This window comes from Mesitornis unicolor, unplaced genomic scaffold, assembly GCF_000695765.1.
Source record: "Mesitornis unicolor isolate BGI_N332 unplaced genomic scaffold, ASM69576v1 scaffold15811, whole genome shotgun sequence".
In the NCBI taxonomy this organism is placed as follows: domain Eukaryota; kingdom Metazoa; phylum Chordata; class Aves; order Mesitornithiformes; family Mesitornithidae; genus Mesitornis; species Mesitornis unicolor.
Genome location: NW_010163241.1, coordinates 44,005 through 58,458, shown reverse-complemented (window position 1 = coordinate 58,458; position 14,454 = coordinate 44,005). Strand labels below are relative to the sequence as shown.

General features: G+C 50.3%; 1 protein-coding gene across 1 annotated transcript in view; it reads right to left on the bottom strand.

Moving 5' to 3' along the window:
- Nucleotides 1-496: 496 nt before the first annotated feature.
- PSD2 (pleckstrin and Sec7 domain containing 2) overlaps nt 497-14,454 on the bottom strand; it is a 33,508-nt gene continuing 19,550 nt past the window's right edge. The window contains exons 10-15 of the mRNA XM_010193896.1: nt 11,491-11,681; nt 10,295-10,365; nt 4,408-4,565; nt 3,286-3,430; nt 2,238-2,381; nt 497-727 (exon numbers count right to left, since the gene is read on the bottom strand). Of these exons, the coding sequence (XP_010192198.1) occupies nt 497-727; nt 2,238-2,381; nt 3,286-3,430; nt 4,408-4,565; nt 10,295-10,365; nt 11,491-11,681 (940 nt within the window). The remainder of the gene's footprint in view (nt 728-2,237; nt 2,382-3,285; nt 3,431-4,407; nt 4,566-10,294; nt 10,366-11,490; nt 11,682-14,454) is intronic.

Sequence of the window (14,454 nt, the reverse complement as noted above, 5' to 3'; positions counted from 1 at the left end):
ATGGTGACATCCGTCCTGTTGCGACGTGCATGAACGATGCTCATTTTTGGGGGGAAGCCACTCTGTGCCCTTCTCTGGGAGCGCTGGCAGTGCTGCAGGCCTTGGCTGAGCGTCCTGCACTGCTGGGAACTGTGGACATGAACTGGTGGGGACTCCAGGGAGAGGAGGAGGAGGAGGAGAAGGAGAACAGGGAGGGCTGGTGGAGAAAAGGGCAACCTGGCCCTAGGGGAACCAGCACGTCCCTGTGTTGTGCAGGCTGCGGCAGGAGGGGAAGAAAAGCCACCGGTGCTGCTGGGGATGAAGAAGACATGTTGTGTCTATGATGCTGAAATGCCAGAGCATGGCCAGAGAGTGTCAACTAAAGCTTCTTTGATTTCCTTCGCTAGAGCAGTCACCGTGTCGTACACCTCTACAGCTCTGTTCATGTAATTTCCTAGGTAAAATTGTGCTCATCGGTCTAGTCCAGGAGCGCGAAGCATCGCCGGGTCATCCCTTGTTAAGTGTTCTGCTCTAAAATGTCCTTTGCCGCCTTACAGCTGAGGGACATGTGCCCTTGGCTCAGGGAAGGGCTTGAATGAGTCTTCCGCAAAGCAATGTCATCCGCTTCCACCTTGAAGAAACTGGTTTCGATCCTCTCCAGGTCGTCCGTGCCGACTTTGATCTTCATGCACAGCAGGTTGATGTACGTCTCATAGCGGCTTTTTTTTTTTTGAAGAGAGTGGAAAGCCTGAGAGCAGAGACAAGCCATGGCACGCGTGGAAAGCAGCGGCAGGAGAACACAGCCTGTACCACCAGGATCCCACTAATCCCAGCCAGTGAGTCCTGTTTAACCACAGTCTGGCTATGCAGACTGACCAACCCATCGCTGAAAGGATGAGGAGAAAGGCAGGGGTCCTGCAGGACTCTAAGTGCTCTTAGGGGTCTTGATGGGGATTCTCATTGTGTAAGGTGGGTGCTGGAGGCAGAACCAAACCAACAAATCCTTCCTAATCCAGGAATTCCCCTCCGCTGACTCAAACGCTTCTGTTTGCCGTGGTTTCCACCCAGTGATTCACTTGTTGCTGCTACGCTGTGCCCCCACAGAGCACGGCATCTCCTCCCTGTCTGGCACCTTTATTCTAGGCTAAATTGAACCTGGTTTTACGGACTCGTGTGTTACCCCAGTCCTTTTCCCTAACATCTCAGTGCCTATGCTCACTCAGCATCACAGGTTCATTTTGGTTGGAAAAGACCTTTCAGGTCATTGAGTCCAACCACTTTGTCAGCACAGAGAAACGAGCATCTCTGGAGCACATCTCATAACACAGATGAAATTAATTATGCTCTGAAAGGGCCAGTTTCTCCTTGCAGACTGAAAAGGCAGCCTAAAAAAACCTCAAAATACTCAGATGGAGACTTCTCAGCAGACACCAAAACGAGATGTCTGGAAAACAGGAGACAGCAGCAAGCAACCATGGTTGGTACAAAGGGACCAGTGGCCAGAAAATGTGGTTTTTGGAAAGCCAGGCTGCAGAAAAGGCTGGGGCAGCCCTGGTGTGCAGGAGATGGGGCATTTCCGTCCGTGGAGATTTCTGAGATTTGGCCATAAAATGACACACTTAGACTGGGAATGACCATACTGGGAATCATTGAGGGTCCCATGGGAAGCAGGACCAGAGGCCTGAGCCGTTCTTTCCCATGGACATCTCTGTGACAGCAGTCACAGCTTCTGTGAGCAAAATACCCCATTTCTCCCACAGTTAAATGCTTCTTAGGCTCTGCAGAGAGCTTAAACTTAGCTACGTGCATCCTCAAACTGTAATCAGCTGTAACGCTGCTTTTGGCTTTATTTACAGAAACAATCACAGCAAAACACGATTAAATCTCCCAGGGATTCCCTTAGCTTTTTATTAAAGTTGCTGGAAAAGGCTGATGCACACCAAGAATGGAAACACTTTCTTACTTGGGACCTGAGGAAATGCCAAGTTTCGGCACAGTAAAGGAAGATTTAATTTCTCTCATCAGTTTTCCCCTCCTCTGGTTGGAAATCACAGAGGGGAGGAAATGTCTGTTATTCCTTTTTTTAGGAAAAAGAGTGAGGCTTGCTGCTGCCCCAAAACACGCAACCAGATTGGGAGCCCTTGCTCTTCTCTCTCTCTTCACGCTCACCCAGGCTCATAGCATCCACTTCAGAGCTCCTCATCCTCCCCAACCAGCCGAGGCACCATTTATCACGGAAAAGATGAAAGTTCCTTTACCTCAAATATTAGGTAGTGCTCTTTAAGCCTGTATTCCTCAGCCTCCTTTGACTTGAGGCTCTTCTCCACAGGATGCAATTTATGCTCTGCTAATTCGTCTGCAATCTGCTTCATTTTATTTTCATGAGACCTCAGCTGTTCCTCCTGCCGAGAGAAGGGATCGGGAATTAAAAAGCGGGAGCGTGATGCCCAAGTGCACCGCCTGCCTGTGGATGCAGGAGCTGTCGCTGCGAGGATGTGAATTTGCAAATTCATCTGATAAGGAGCAGCTGGAACACGGGTGTTTTGGGTGAGATCAAAACCCATGGACCACGAGTGCCAGGAGAGGATTTCTCTGGCACCTGGGCTTCTTTAGCATCGCAAACGCAAAATGCTCTGTGTCCTTGAACAGCCAGGCAGAGGCAGCAATGTACCAAGAGCTGCTCATCCTGTTCTTCTTTTGAGGTATAAATGGCTCTGAGAAAGGCCACATCTGGCCACATCTGGCTCAGCAGACAGGAGCTGTATCTCTGCCCTGACATTTCAGGCTGTCCTCCCTTTCTCTGAGGGCCAGTGGCAGCGTGTCCCTACTTTTCAGAGGTGCTGAGGAATATTGGTCAACTGAGCCTTGGGCAGCCCTGGTCTGGTTCACCGTGCTCCTTCCTTCCAGAAAACTTTCTCCACTGAGAGGGGCTTAGACTCGCCCTTCATTTATAGGTTTTTAGCTTGGGAAACAGCAATGTGCACTTTGGAGTGCCACTTTATAAAATAAACTAGGGCCGTGGCCAGCTGCTGGGCTTAGTGTCACCCCGCTGCCCCAACCAGAAAGATGCTGGGAAGTGATGGTCAAAGAGCAATGAACAAGCCAAGATCCGCAGCCACACAGGCATGGGTGTGTGTAAAGGGTTGCTTTATAGCCATGGTAAAGGGATCACTGGTCAGACACTGGGCTTTGCCATGGTCTGCCCACTCCACGGCCCTGTTCCTGCCCTGAGCACCCTAATGTGCCCATCAGGCAGGAGCAGAGGCAGTTGAGCACCCCTCCATGGCTCCATCTCTCGCACATTACCTGGCACAGCTTGGTCATGGACGAAGGCAGCAGCGGGCGGCAGAACTTCTTCATGGAGCAGATGGCAGCTGGGAAGGCTGGGGCAGAGAAGATGGCAGCGACAAGGTTGATCCTCAGGATCCAGGAGAGCATCTCTTCCTTACTTCTGTATGGAGGAGGGAGAAGAGAGGGGTGTCTGTAAGAGGAGGTGTCTGTCTGTAAGAGGGGGTGTCTGTAAATGCTCCTGACCCAGGCCCAGCCAGCTCAGAACAGCCCTGGAGCCACCCGAGGGCCATGGGTGGCTTTGCTTTGAAGCCATTCCTGTGCCACCCTGGGTGGTGAATGGAGGAAAACACTGGCTAATTGGCTCCTCTACAGCACCCTGATGATTTCTAGGGTTGTTGTCTGCCTCTTGAAGCCCTGGCAGTCCTGCCTTCCTCATCAACTCTGATGGCATTCTCTGAGGAGCTGGGGAGAGGTAGCATGGTGGCAAGGGCCTCCTGGTTTTGAGAGCCACAGAGCAGGGTGAACCTCTCATTTGTGTCATTCAAAAGATATTGCCCAGGGTCGCTCATCAGACCTGTTCAGGCACGGCTCCCCCCAGTCTACAAGTGGGTTTGCACTGCACAAATTCAACAAATTCAATCAAGCTAACTACTATTAGTATCCCACCCCAATTTACAGATGATGTCACCTATCTCAGCAGGAGACAAGAAAGCCATCAGATAAAAGATGACACAATCCCACTTGAGACACTTTAGCAGAGCAACTTTCCTCTGCAGTGGTCTGAGAAAGAAAGAAGATACGGCCTGGCTGGGGAGACTTCTTTAATGAGCTTTAGGCAAAAAGCTGACAAGGGGAACCATCAGGTCCTCAGTTCAATGCACCACATAGATTTATGGACTGACAGTAGAAATTAATAAGGGGAGCTGTTTACATGCCAGCCCACCCTGGTGAGGGATGAGAAAGGACATCCAGGACTGACACGCAGCTACCAGGTAGAAACTGCACCCCATGGCCAAGTCCTTGGCACAGCCCTACAGCCCTGGCACCTTCCTCCCCTCCAGATTCGTGTGTTGATGTGGTCAGGTTGCAGGGGTGGCTGGAGGTCAGAGACCCCGTCCCGGCTCTGCAGGTACTCACGGGGCCTGGAAGAGGAAGACTCTCCAGTCGGCCGTCTTCAGCTTCAGCACGTTGGACTTCTTGCTGTAGTCAGAGGCTTTCGTGGCTAAGGCGTGGTGCACTCGGATGGCGTTCTTCAGATCCACTTCAGAGAGGTCCTTGTCAGGTTTATATTCGTCCTGTGAAGAGGAGCGTTAATTGGATAATGACTACACTACCATTTGCGGGCTACTTTAATGAACCTGCCTTTCTCCCCACGCTATAATCACAGAGTGCCGAGACCAGGAAAAACACCGCTTTGTACAGTAAATGCTAGGAGTTGATAATGATAATAATTAACATCTGGCAGCTTCTTCCATCATTAAGTTCACTGGGAAGATGCGAAGAAGGAGATGAAAGTTTTAAACTTAATTGTCGATAGTTATCTCTAACAGAGCACACGCCTGAAGCTCTGGGGGAAGGTACAGGTTTCTGCAGAGCTTCACCCTGCATTTCCATGCAGGTTTGGGGCTGTCTGGGTAGTTATCAGACTGACATGGCCCACTTGAACTACGTCCGTGTGTCCCTTTGGCATGGTCTCTCATGTAATTAATTAAATGCCACAAATTGCAGCAGCGTTCCCTATATTTCTGCTTTAATTTCTCCACTGAAGGGCCATTTCACACAGGTAGGGAATGTAGCAATAACTGTACATGTGCATATTTTATAAACAGAAAATACCAAACGTGGGATTCTGAAAGGATGACCTTGGCACAGCACTTCTTAGGGAAAATCCCAAGCAGTTCAATCAATCCTGTGTTTACCCTTTGGTTTCTCAATGGCTGAGCTCCCGGCTGCCTACAGCGACTCCCTCCTCCCCGCTCTGCACCTTCTGGTCCAGCTGGGTGGTGGGATGGAGGGAAGGACAGAGGGATGGACAGAGGGGTGGGATGAACACACGGATGCATGGATGGGTGCCTGTAAGAAACTGGGCCCTGGCTAAAACAAACCACCACCTCAGATCAAGTTAGAGGCCATGTCAGGACAGGAAGGCCGTGTCCTGGGAAGGGCCTGCCTTGCCCTGCATTACAAGGCAAACCTACAGGGCTGATGGGCTCTTAGCCTTTTAAGAAAGAAAAACAAATGCTTTGCCTCATGAGGACCTAACACATTACCCCACTTGGAGAGAAATGGTTGCGTGAGGAAGACACTGCTGCTCAGACCTCACATATTGTAGAGAGACTTTCCATTCTGAATGTTTTTCTAAGGTTGAAGCTCTTTGAATCTGAATAAATCTGACTGTGATACCCATGATCTCTTATTATAAGATAATCTTTCTGAAAACACAGGGCAAATAGCTAGGCTTAATGGCATGAGACAAGGAGAAACTGCCTTGGCTGCAAACTGGTTTGACTAATACAGATCTTCACCCACCTTGTGTTGCTTCTGCTGATTTCAGGCTCACAGACATCAACATAGGTGTAAGAAAGAACCCAAATCTTCTTCTTTTCCTAACTCTGGGCCCAGTACGGTTGAATCAAGCAGGTTCTCTCTCCTTTCTGCTTCCCCTGCTCTTAAGCAGCACCATCCCCAAGGCTGTGTGATGCCACACACAGGGCTGGGGATGTTACACTGCCCAGCACTTACACCATGGTGCAGGCTACACCACGGAGCTCTATTCAGGAGGATAATCCCATTGCCTGCCAGGGAAACGCATCAGCTCTGCTCTAAAACCTGCAGCAGCTTCTCTACATTTTGCCTCAATCCCTTTCTGAGCTTTGATGTGAGTTTAAGCGTGAGCATGAACCACTGCTGAGGAAGAGACGTGTCCAAAAACATAATGCTTTCAGTGAAGGGATTCTGGTTTAAATCTCAAAGAGACTGATTTATACTAAAATGTAAACGGCGTCGTATTTGGAGGAACTTCAGGCAATGTTTTCTCCACGTTATAGTACTGCTCACCTTTTTCATGGTGTTATCCAGCCATACATTTCCTGGCCAAAGGGTTAATTTGACATCACAGGGCTGCTGAATTTTTATCCTGTGTGTCCTGCAGTGTTCACACAGGTACTTGTCATTGGGAAACGGGCAAAGCGTGCTGTGCCACACCATTTCAGTTAACCTCAGCCCCCAGCCCTTGAACAGTGGCAGGATTCTTCTCCCCTGGCTTCTCCAGGTGTAGCATAGTGGGGGTCAGCAATTTTCAGGGGCTGTTTTGGCAATAGTTTTTGCAGGAACTGAGCCAAGGTGTGGATGCTTTGTTTCCAAATCCCTCTAAATTCATTTCATTCCCTTTCAGCTTTTAATGTTGATGCTGCCAACAGTTCATGTCCCTCTCCTGCCTGCATAAAGGGTTTCCTTAAACATACACAACCACCTCCCTGCTTGGGCTTATTTTCTGCCATGGTGGTGCTCCGTGGTGTCTTTGGTTCACTCTTCTGACCCCAGCTCTCCCCTATTGCCCATCCCTGTGAGCGTGGTGGGAGACCCAGAACTCATATGAGCGCCTCAGTTTTGTTGGGAAAAGGCATTTGTCTCTTATGCCCACCTTTGTAGTGCACCTGGATGGGGTGAGAGAGCCCAGGGTACTGGTCCTGCTGCCCTGATGCGAATATGGACATGGAGCTACAGAGACTTCTCAAGCTCCAGCTTGGGAGGGGGTTTTTCTCTTTTTCCTTTTCTTCAGCTCACATCCACCTGCCTAAATAAACCATTTAGTGAGGAAAACGAATCACTGCCTCCTTTACAGCCTGGTCATAAACTTGGCTCTTCAAGCAGCACTACCATGGCATGGGACAGCATCCATGGCCTGGGGCAGTGCTGCAAACCCCTCCATGGTTGGGGACTGCAAGACCTGCATCCCTTCCAGTGCTTCCATATATGAGCACCTCATGCTTTACAGCTCTCCATCATTCCTCTCAACACCCCTCCATGTGTGCTGATTAAGGGTTATTAGCCCCATTTCACAGAGGTGAAGTAAGTTGCCAAAGGCCATGGAGTGAGTCAGTGCCCGGTGTGGATTAGAGTGCAGGAGAGCTGCTCCCAAGCCTGCATTTCTTCCTCAAGACTGTGCTGCATCCCTTTAGGGGATCAAGCAATTTCTTCAGCAGACTATGCTAGGACACACTAATCCAGTAATTAACACCAGCAAGTCAATGGCATGTGACATCTCTACACCAGCAGGTCTATGCTGCTCCTAACAGACATCCTTCTACCTGTTCATCCATCCATCCATCCATCCTCTCTTCTGCCCATCTCATGTCCACCTCTCTCTGTATCTGGCCATTCCTCCCTTCTATACATCTATCTATATCTCCCCAGGGCCTCCTTCCCCACTCCTTCCCTCTCTCTTGCACTTATTTCTGCTCAGTTTGCTCCCCCTTCCCCACTCCTTCCCTCTCTCTTGCACTTACTTCTGCTCAGTTTGCTGCCTCAAACCAAATGGAGTACACTTTACTATTAAACTTCTGGGAATTTCCCATTAAATCCTTGGTTTGGTCTAAGCAAAAAAGTGGAACAGGCTGAACCTGCGCTCCACGGCATCGTTTTGGTGGAGCAGGTACTTTCTCACCTCCCTTCACATCAGAAAATCTTTTCCCAGTGATTTGTGACCAAGCCAGGCTCTATGTTATGTTTATCTGCAGGCTGAGTTCTTGGGAGGCTGGCACACCACTTCCTTCCTGTATTGTACAACTCCTGTCCTGCAAAGCACCCCACAGCCAAGAAATTGCACTGAGAATAGTGCAGGTGGATGTTTATCCACTCTCTGCTGTGGTGCTGGAAATGCTTGGAAGTGACAGGGCAAGGACTTTGTCTTTGTAGTCTCATCTTTCTGTCCTGTCTCTGCAAGCCTGACAGGCACTGTCTACAGCCAAGCCCAGCCCAAGGAATCTCCAAAGAGGACCATATACAGTCTGGCAGCAGCTCATGACTAAAACACCCCTCTTTGCCCAAATATTCTTCAGGTTAATTCTTGTTGTTGTTCCAAACGCTACTTCCTTGGGGCACCCTTGGCACTTCTGATCCCTCCTGCTAATTACACATCAGTCACGGCTGGTGTTAATCAGACACCTTCATAACCCAGCCAATTCTTAGGTGCTGTGCTTCTTCAGTCCTTGTCTGTAAGGAAAGTCCTCAGTCTCTTAAACATTTGCTCCTGAAAGTCATTTAGATAAGAACATTGGTCTTCTAACTTCCACATCAATCTCATTCTCGCTCTGTTTTTAAATCCTAAACACCTGGTAGTAACACAAAGAACTGTGTTACCATAACAGGCTGGATGGTTACTGCTGCTGGCCTTACCAATCCCTCTGCCTTAGCAGCAGCAATGACAGTGTTGGCTTCATGGCTCCTTCTAGTGGTGTCCAAGCAGCCAGGAAAACCTTCAGTAAGCTGGATTTTGGTCCAGCATGGGAAGAAAATTCAGTCCTGAAAGTGTATTTCATTCCAAACACATATAGCCTCAACAGATTCATCCCAAGAGACATGCCCTAAAAATCCTAGGTGAAAAATTCATTTAGATCCAAATGCTTCCTGTGCTTTTGATGAAATTGCATTTTTTTCACTACAGAAAAAGTGTCATAAAATGAAATGTTGATGGTAGCTCTGTGCAGGTTAAATCCTCATGCACCACCCATGGTCAGCACGAGGACCTCCTCAACGGAGACTTGTAATGAGACAAAGACTGCGATGTAAGAGGAGCACCATTGACTTGATGATCACCACACTGGAGGGAATCTGGTCTCTCCTGTATGTTGCAGCTTCCCTCAGCTGCAGGAGAGTGTGGCAAGGCTGTAAAGACATCACTTGGCTGAAAGCAACCCGAACTGCAAATTACCATCGGCTGCTGCCAGATTTCTGCTGGCGCTGTGACATGTGCCATAGGATCTGGCTAAACACGGGAATTATTGGGGTGTGCTGCGAGCTCTGAGTCATAATTCCACGCTGCCCTGAGGATCTTTCTGCCTTTCTTATATAATCCCATGTTTGTTTACTCTCATTGCTTTGGAGATAACACTGCGATGCACAGGAGCATCTACTCACAGGGATACCCTCTCTGGCAAAGGGAGTTCAACGGGTTACAGCAGAGTATGTGCTGCTGCGGTAGTTCAGACCTAGTTCAGTGGGTTATGCTGTTGCATGGTGAACAGACGTTTGGCATCCCTGGTTGGCTTATGTTCAAGTGAGCCCCTATCCAGGCTCTTCGGATATTCCCACAGAAGACTATCCAAGTAAATCTTCCTAGCATCTAAGTGTCTTGAAAGGTAGAGCTGAATTCTGTCGTATGCAGAAGCTCTGCCATGGTGACTTTGCCCCCCATGAGGAGCTGGGGTTTATACCTGTGTTGATGAGAAGTGGCTACAGAACTGGGGACACAGAGAAAATTCTGCAGAACACAAACGGAGAGAGGCAGAAAGTGCTGCCTGGCAACCCAGGGAAGGACCCAGATCAGCAAGGTCCTGATGGAGATGAAAAACTTTAAGCATGGTCCATACCAGACTCAGTGAAGCCGCCCACAATCAAATCCATGCCAGCAAATAAAACAATAGACAGGATAAGACTGGTCTGGTGCTCTGCCCCTTCAGGTTTCTGTTGCGTGTCTCACCAACATCCTGTTCCACCTATTCAATATCATCTGTTCATTCATCCTCCCCAGCAGCTCCTGCTGGGACACTTCAGCAGAAACCTTGCCTCAGTGTTCCCTCTTTCACACTTGCTCCTGTCTGGCCCTTTATGGGGGCTGTGGGTAATGTCCTTCACACTGCAGATGAGGGCATATTCCAGTTCTGCACATTGGTCTCTGGAGGAGCTCCGTAGATGGGCATGCATGCATTAGGGCATGGATTCATCTCTACTTGCATCTATGGGTTTCCTGCTTAGGACAGCATGACAGCATGAAACAGCACATGGGGTACTCCACCATGGTTACCTTTTGTAAATAAAGGACGGTCCCTTTAAGCACAGCATAAAATTTCTTCCAACCTCTTCTTCCTCTGGGAGCTAAAAAAAGGAAGAACATTTAATTATACATCTCTACTTCTGCTAGTGCTGCTCACCTTCACATTTCTGGCAAAACCAACCCTTGTCCTGACCCACCACAGGCATGCACTGATGCCTCATACACCCCTAAGCTACTGCTCATGAGTAGCTTGTCTGCAGGGACCCCTGTTTGGCAGACACAGGCTGGGAGATGCAGCCTTCCAGCAGCAACATAAGCAGGTCAAGAAGAGATGAGCTGGTATAGGAGTACCAATGGACACATGCAGGAAGTGTCTGCTCCTCCAAACCCAGGTTCCTGTTCCTTGAACTGAATGCTTGAGGAGCAGAGACGTTTCGTGAGCTCCTCTGCTTCAGATGAGTTAGGCAGACATACACCGAGTAAGGCAGCTTCTGCTCCGCTGAGGAGGGAGCATTGCCACCAGAGGTCTTGATGGGCCTGGGGACAGAGCTTGCTGGAAGCTGGAGGAGGGCAGGAGCCATCTACACCACCACAAGACAGCTGGTGCTCCAGACATGGGCTATTAGGAACGTGCCAGGAGCAAGGGAGGCCTTTGGTGGTAATCTCTACTCAAGACTTTTAATCAGCCGCAGTGACTGGGCCAGTCACAGCAATTAGCAAAAGGGGTTATCCAAGGTTTCATTAATCTCTGCTTATTAGCAGTTCCCAGATATATTCCTCTTTCTCTTTCCTGTAATCCCACACGCTGACAGCAGGGCTATGAGGCTGCCTGTTGCCCAGCCAGCACACGGCAGAAAATGGACAGGAATAAAACTCTGAAGACCAGACCATCTCCGAGGCCAAGGCTGGGGTGGACAACTGCTGTGAAACCAGCCTCAGCTCAGAGAGTGGGATTCAAGGTAATACTCATGGACAGGACGGAGGACCACCTCTGTCTGTGTGGTACAGGCACTCCTTGGGAGTGAGAAGGGTAGACTGAGGCCTCCTGAAAACATCCACATCTATGAACGCCTCCAAACACCCTCCTTCCCCTCTGCCCTGGCACTTATGGGTCTGGGGTTCACTCATCCCTGGGATGCGGTGAGGAAGTGCCCTCAGCAGGAGAGCCAATGAGAAGGGCTCTGGTGCTGCCTGGGTGCATCTCCTCCTGTCCCGTTAACACGTACTTCTCTTCCCATCCATGTCTGCATGAGTTTTGCGCGTGAGGACGCCGTGCTTGTACGTGACTGCGTTCAGCGCCTGGGGGATGTCCAGGAAGGGGTTGCTGCTGTCAACAATCCTCGTCACTTTCTTCGCGCTGGCTCCGAATTTGTCATCTACCAGCTCCGAGAGGGATTTCCTCAGCTCGTCCTCATCGCTTGGAAACAAAGGCAGAGAAGAGATTGAGTGGAGGACATGTGGATTGGGTCACACTGTGCCCTATCTGCTTTGCTTTTTAAAAAAGAGCTATTTATTACAAGACTAGCCATAGAAAGAAAAGTAAAGGAGACTGTAACACTTAGAGTGTGCCAATGGTGGTGATCTGGTAGAAGGGTGGGTGACAGGTCACTGTCCCAGTGGTCCCACTGTGGGGTTACAGGTAAGGGAATGGGTGCTCATCTGAACACGAGGAAACTGCAGACACAGCATTGCCCTATGAGGATTATGAGCATTTCACAGAGAGAGCCTCCAGTTCTGTGCCCTAATATCAGACCTTAAGGAGTTCTTTTGTCACCTATCGCTGAGGTTTCTCACCCTCTGAGAGGCAGCCCCTGGGGCTTCCTAGATACTGAAGGAGCTTGAGGAAGGTCCTCTGCAACAGTGAGGAGTTACAGGTAAGGGAATGGGTGCTCATCTGAACACGAGGAAACTGCAGACACAGCATTGCCCTATGAGGATTATGAGCATTTCACAGAGAGAGCCTCCAGTTCTGTGCCCTAATATCAGACCTTAAGGAGGTCTTTTGTCACCTATCGCTGAGGTTTCTCAGTCTCTGAGAGGCAGTCTAGATACTGACTGATTCTGTGATTCTGTGTGATTCTGTGAAGGAGCTTGAGGAAGGTCCTCTGCATCAGTGAGGAACAAATGCTCTGCAGACATTAGGGAGATCTCATGAAAAAAGCACAAACTCTGGAATAGGTTACATGCAAGAAATGCTGGTCACTTCCATAAAAACTGCTTTTCCTTACAGGTGTCCTGGTCCTGGACAGCGAGGGCTGAGCAGCTTAGGGGAATGTCATCAAGGCTGCCTCTTCCTATGTGGAGTAAAACCTGCTCTGGCACAGAGGAGCTAGACCTTGTCTGGGAACTGCCATTCCCACAGTGTCCTTGGGACATCAATGAGGGAGACCAAACAGGGAATTTCTGCCCACGGCGATACACGTCCATGTCTAAATGGTATGAGGGGGCACCCTAGGTTGCAGATTAGGTTGGGACCACACCTGAGGAGTGACCCAGGGATTAATCCAGTAGCTGGGATATAAGCAATAAAATACTGCACTTCCCTATCTACAGCACGGCAATGGCCCGAGCATCAGACACCTCTGGGAAGAGAAGGATGATTTCCCAGCACCCGCAGCAGTCCTAGGCCTTGGACCACTCTGAGCTCCTGCAGATGCTGGCCACGTACCTGCCTGTCCAGCTGAGCTTTGGGAGCAAGGGCATTCCTAGGAGGGACAAGGACAGGAGGCAGAGGAGGGCAGGGAGAAGAGGATCTCGCCTGTGCAAGGTTATGACTCAGCACCACATTTCTGGAAGGAAACCAGGTACCCCCTTGCCAGGGAGCATCTGTCCCACAGCAGAGGAGCAGAGAGGTCTCTGGTGTTGCAGCCCATGCGTCTGCAGCCAAGCAGCTCCCAGGGCAGCGTGGGGTGGATGTCGGGGTGCAGGGACACAAGAGGGGTGGTGGAGGAGGGCAGAAGGGGGGGCTGGATGCTGCACAGCTGCAGCAGGACCCCGGAGGGGGATCGACATCCCTCAGACGTGCCCGATCCAGGGAGCGTGTGCTGGCGGGCGTTGTGTAACCACTGCCCGCATCCAGCGAGCGGATGCACTTCTGCTGAACTCCTCTTACATAAACCATCCCACCGGTGTCTCCTGCGGAGCCGCAGAGCTCCCTCTCGCGATTACATCCACCCGCGACCCGGCCTCCCTGCAGAGCTGGCGGGGCTGCTTTCCTCTCACACGGATGCCACGAAAGACTGTTTTTAAAGAGAAATCAATGCTGCATAACCTCCTAAGAAACCACTGCACTTCCAGGGCCACTGACTGGCTGTGTGCCTCCCAAAGGGGACACTGGGAGCAGCGAGCACCGCTGCTATCAGGGCACAGTTGGCTCTAGGGAGGGAGGCAGTGCCGAATCATCTCCAGATGCTTTTCTAACCGGGATAATACAAGGAGAACAGCAGGCGATGGAGCTACTGGCCCAGAAGGTCCTGCTCAAGCCACTGCTCCCAGACTTGTTTCAGGGTAACAAATGATGGAGGAGGAAACAGAGTGCATCCCGTTGAGTTTGTGGATGACATAAAAATGGGAGGTGCAGCTGAGATCTGGGCAGGCACAGCCACTGCTCAGAGGGACAGGAGCTTCACTAAATGCAGCATCCCAGTCCTGCAGTGGTGTGGGGTGATCCTGCAGAAGGGTCAGTCGGGGCTGAGTGCCTGGGGAGCAGCTCTGCAGAAAAGGCCCTGGGGCTCCTGGTGAACAGCAAGGATGAACAGGAGCCAGCCAGGGTGTCCTGGCAGGAGCAGAGGCCAAGAGCATCCTGGGCTGTGTTACAGCAGCACAGTGAAGAGGACATGAGAAGTGATCATCCTCTGTGCTCATATCTTGATACAGCAACCAGTATTGGGCCCCCGGTACAGGAAAGGGCATCAACAAGGTGGAGAGAGTTCAGCAGAGGCCACCAAGATGACAAGAGACAGCGGGCACAGGTCAAAACAACAGAGGTTTCAAATGGGCAAGAAAAAAATATCACTCTCAGAATAATTAAGCATCGGCTCATGGATCCAGAGGGGCAGTGTGCTCTCTGTCCTTGGAGATTTTCAAACTGAACAAAGCCTGAGCATCGTGGTCTGAATTCAGCGTTGACCATGCTTTGAGGAGGAAGCTGGACTGGGGACCTCGCAAGGTCCCTTCCAGCTTGAGCAATT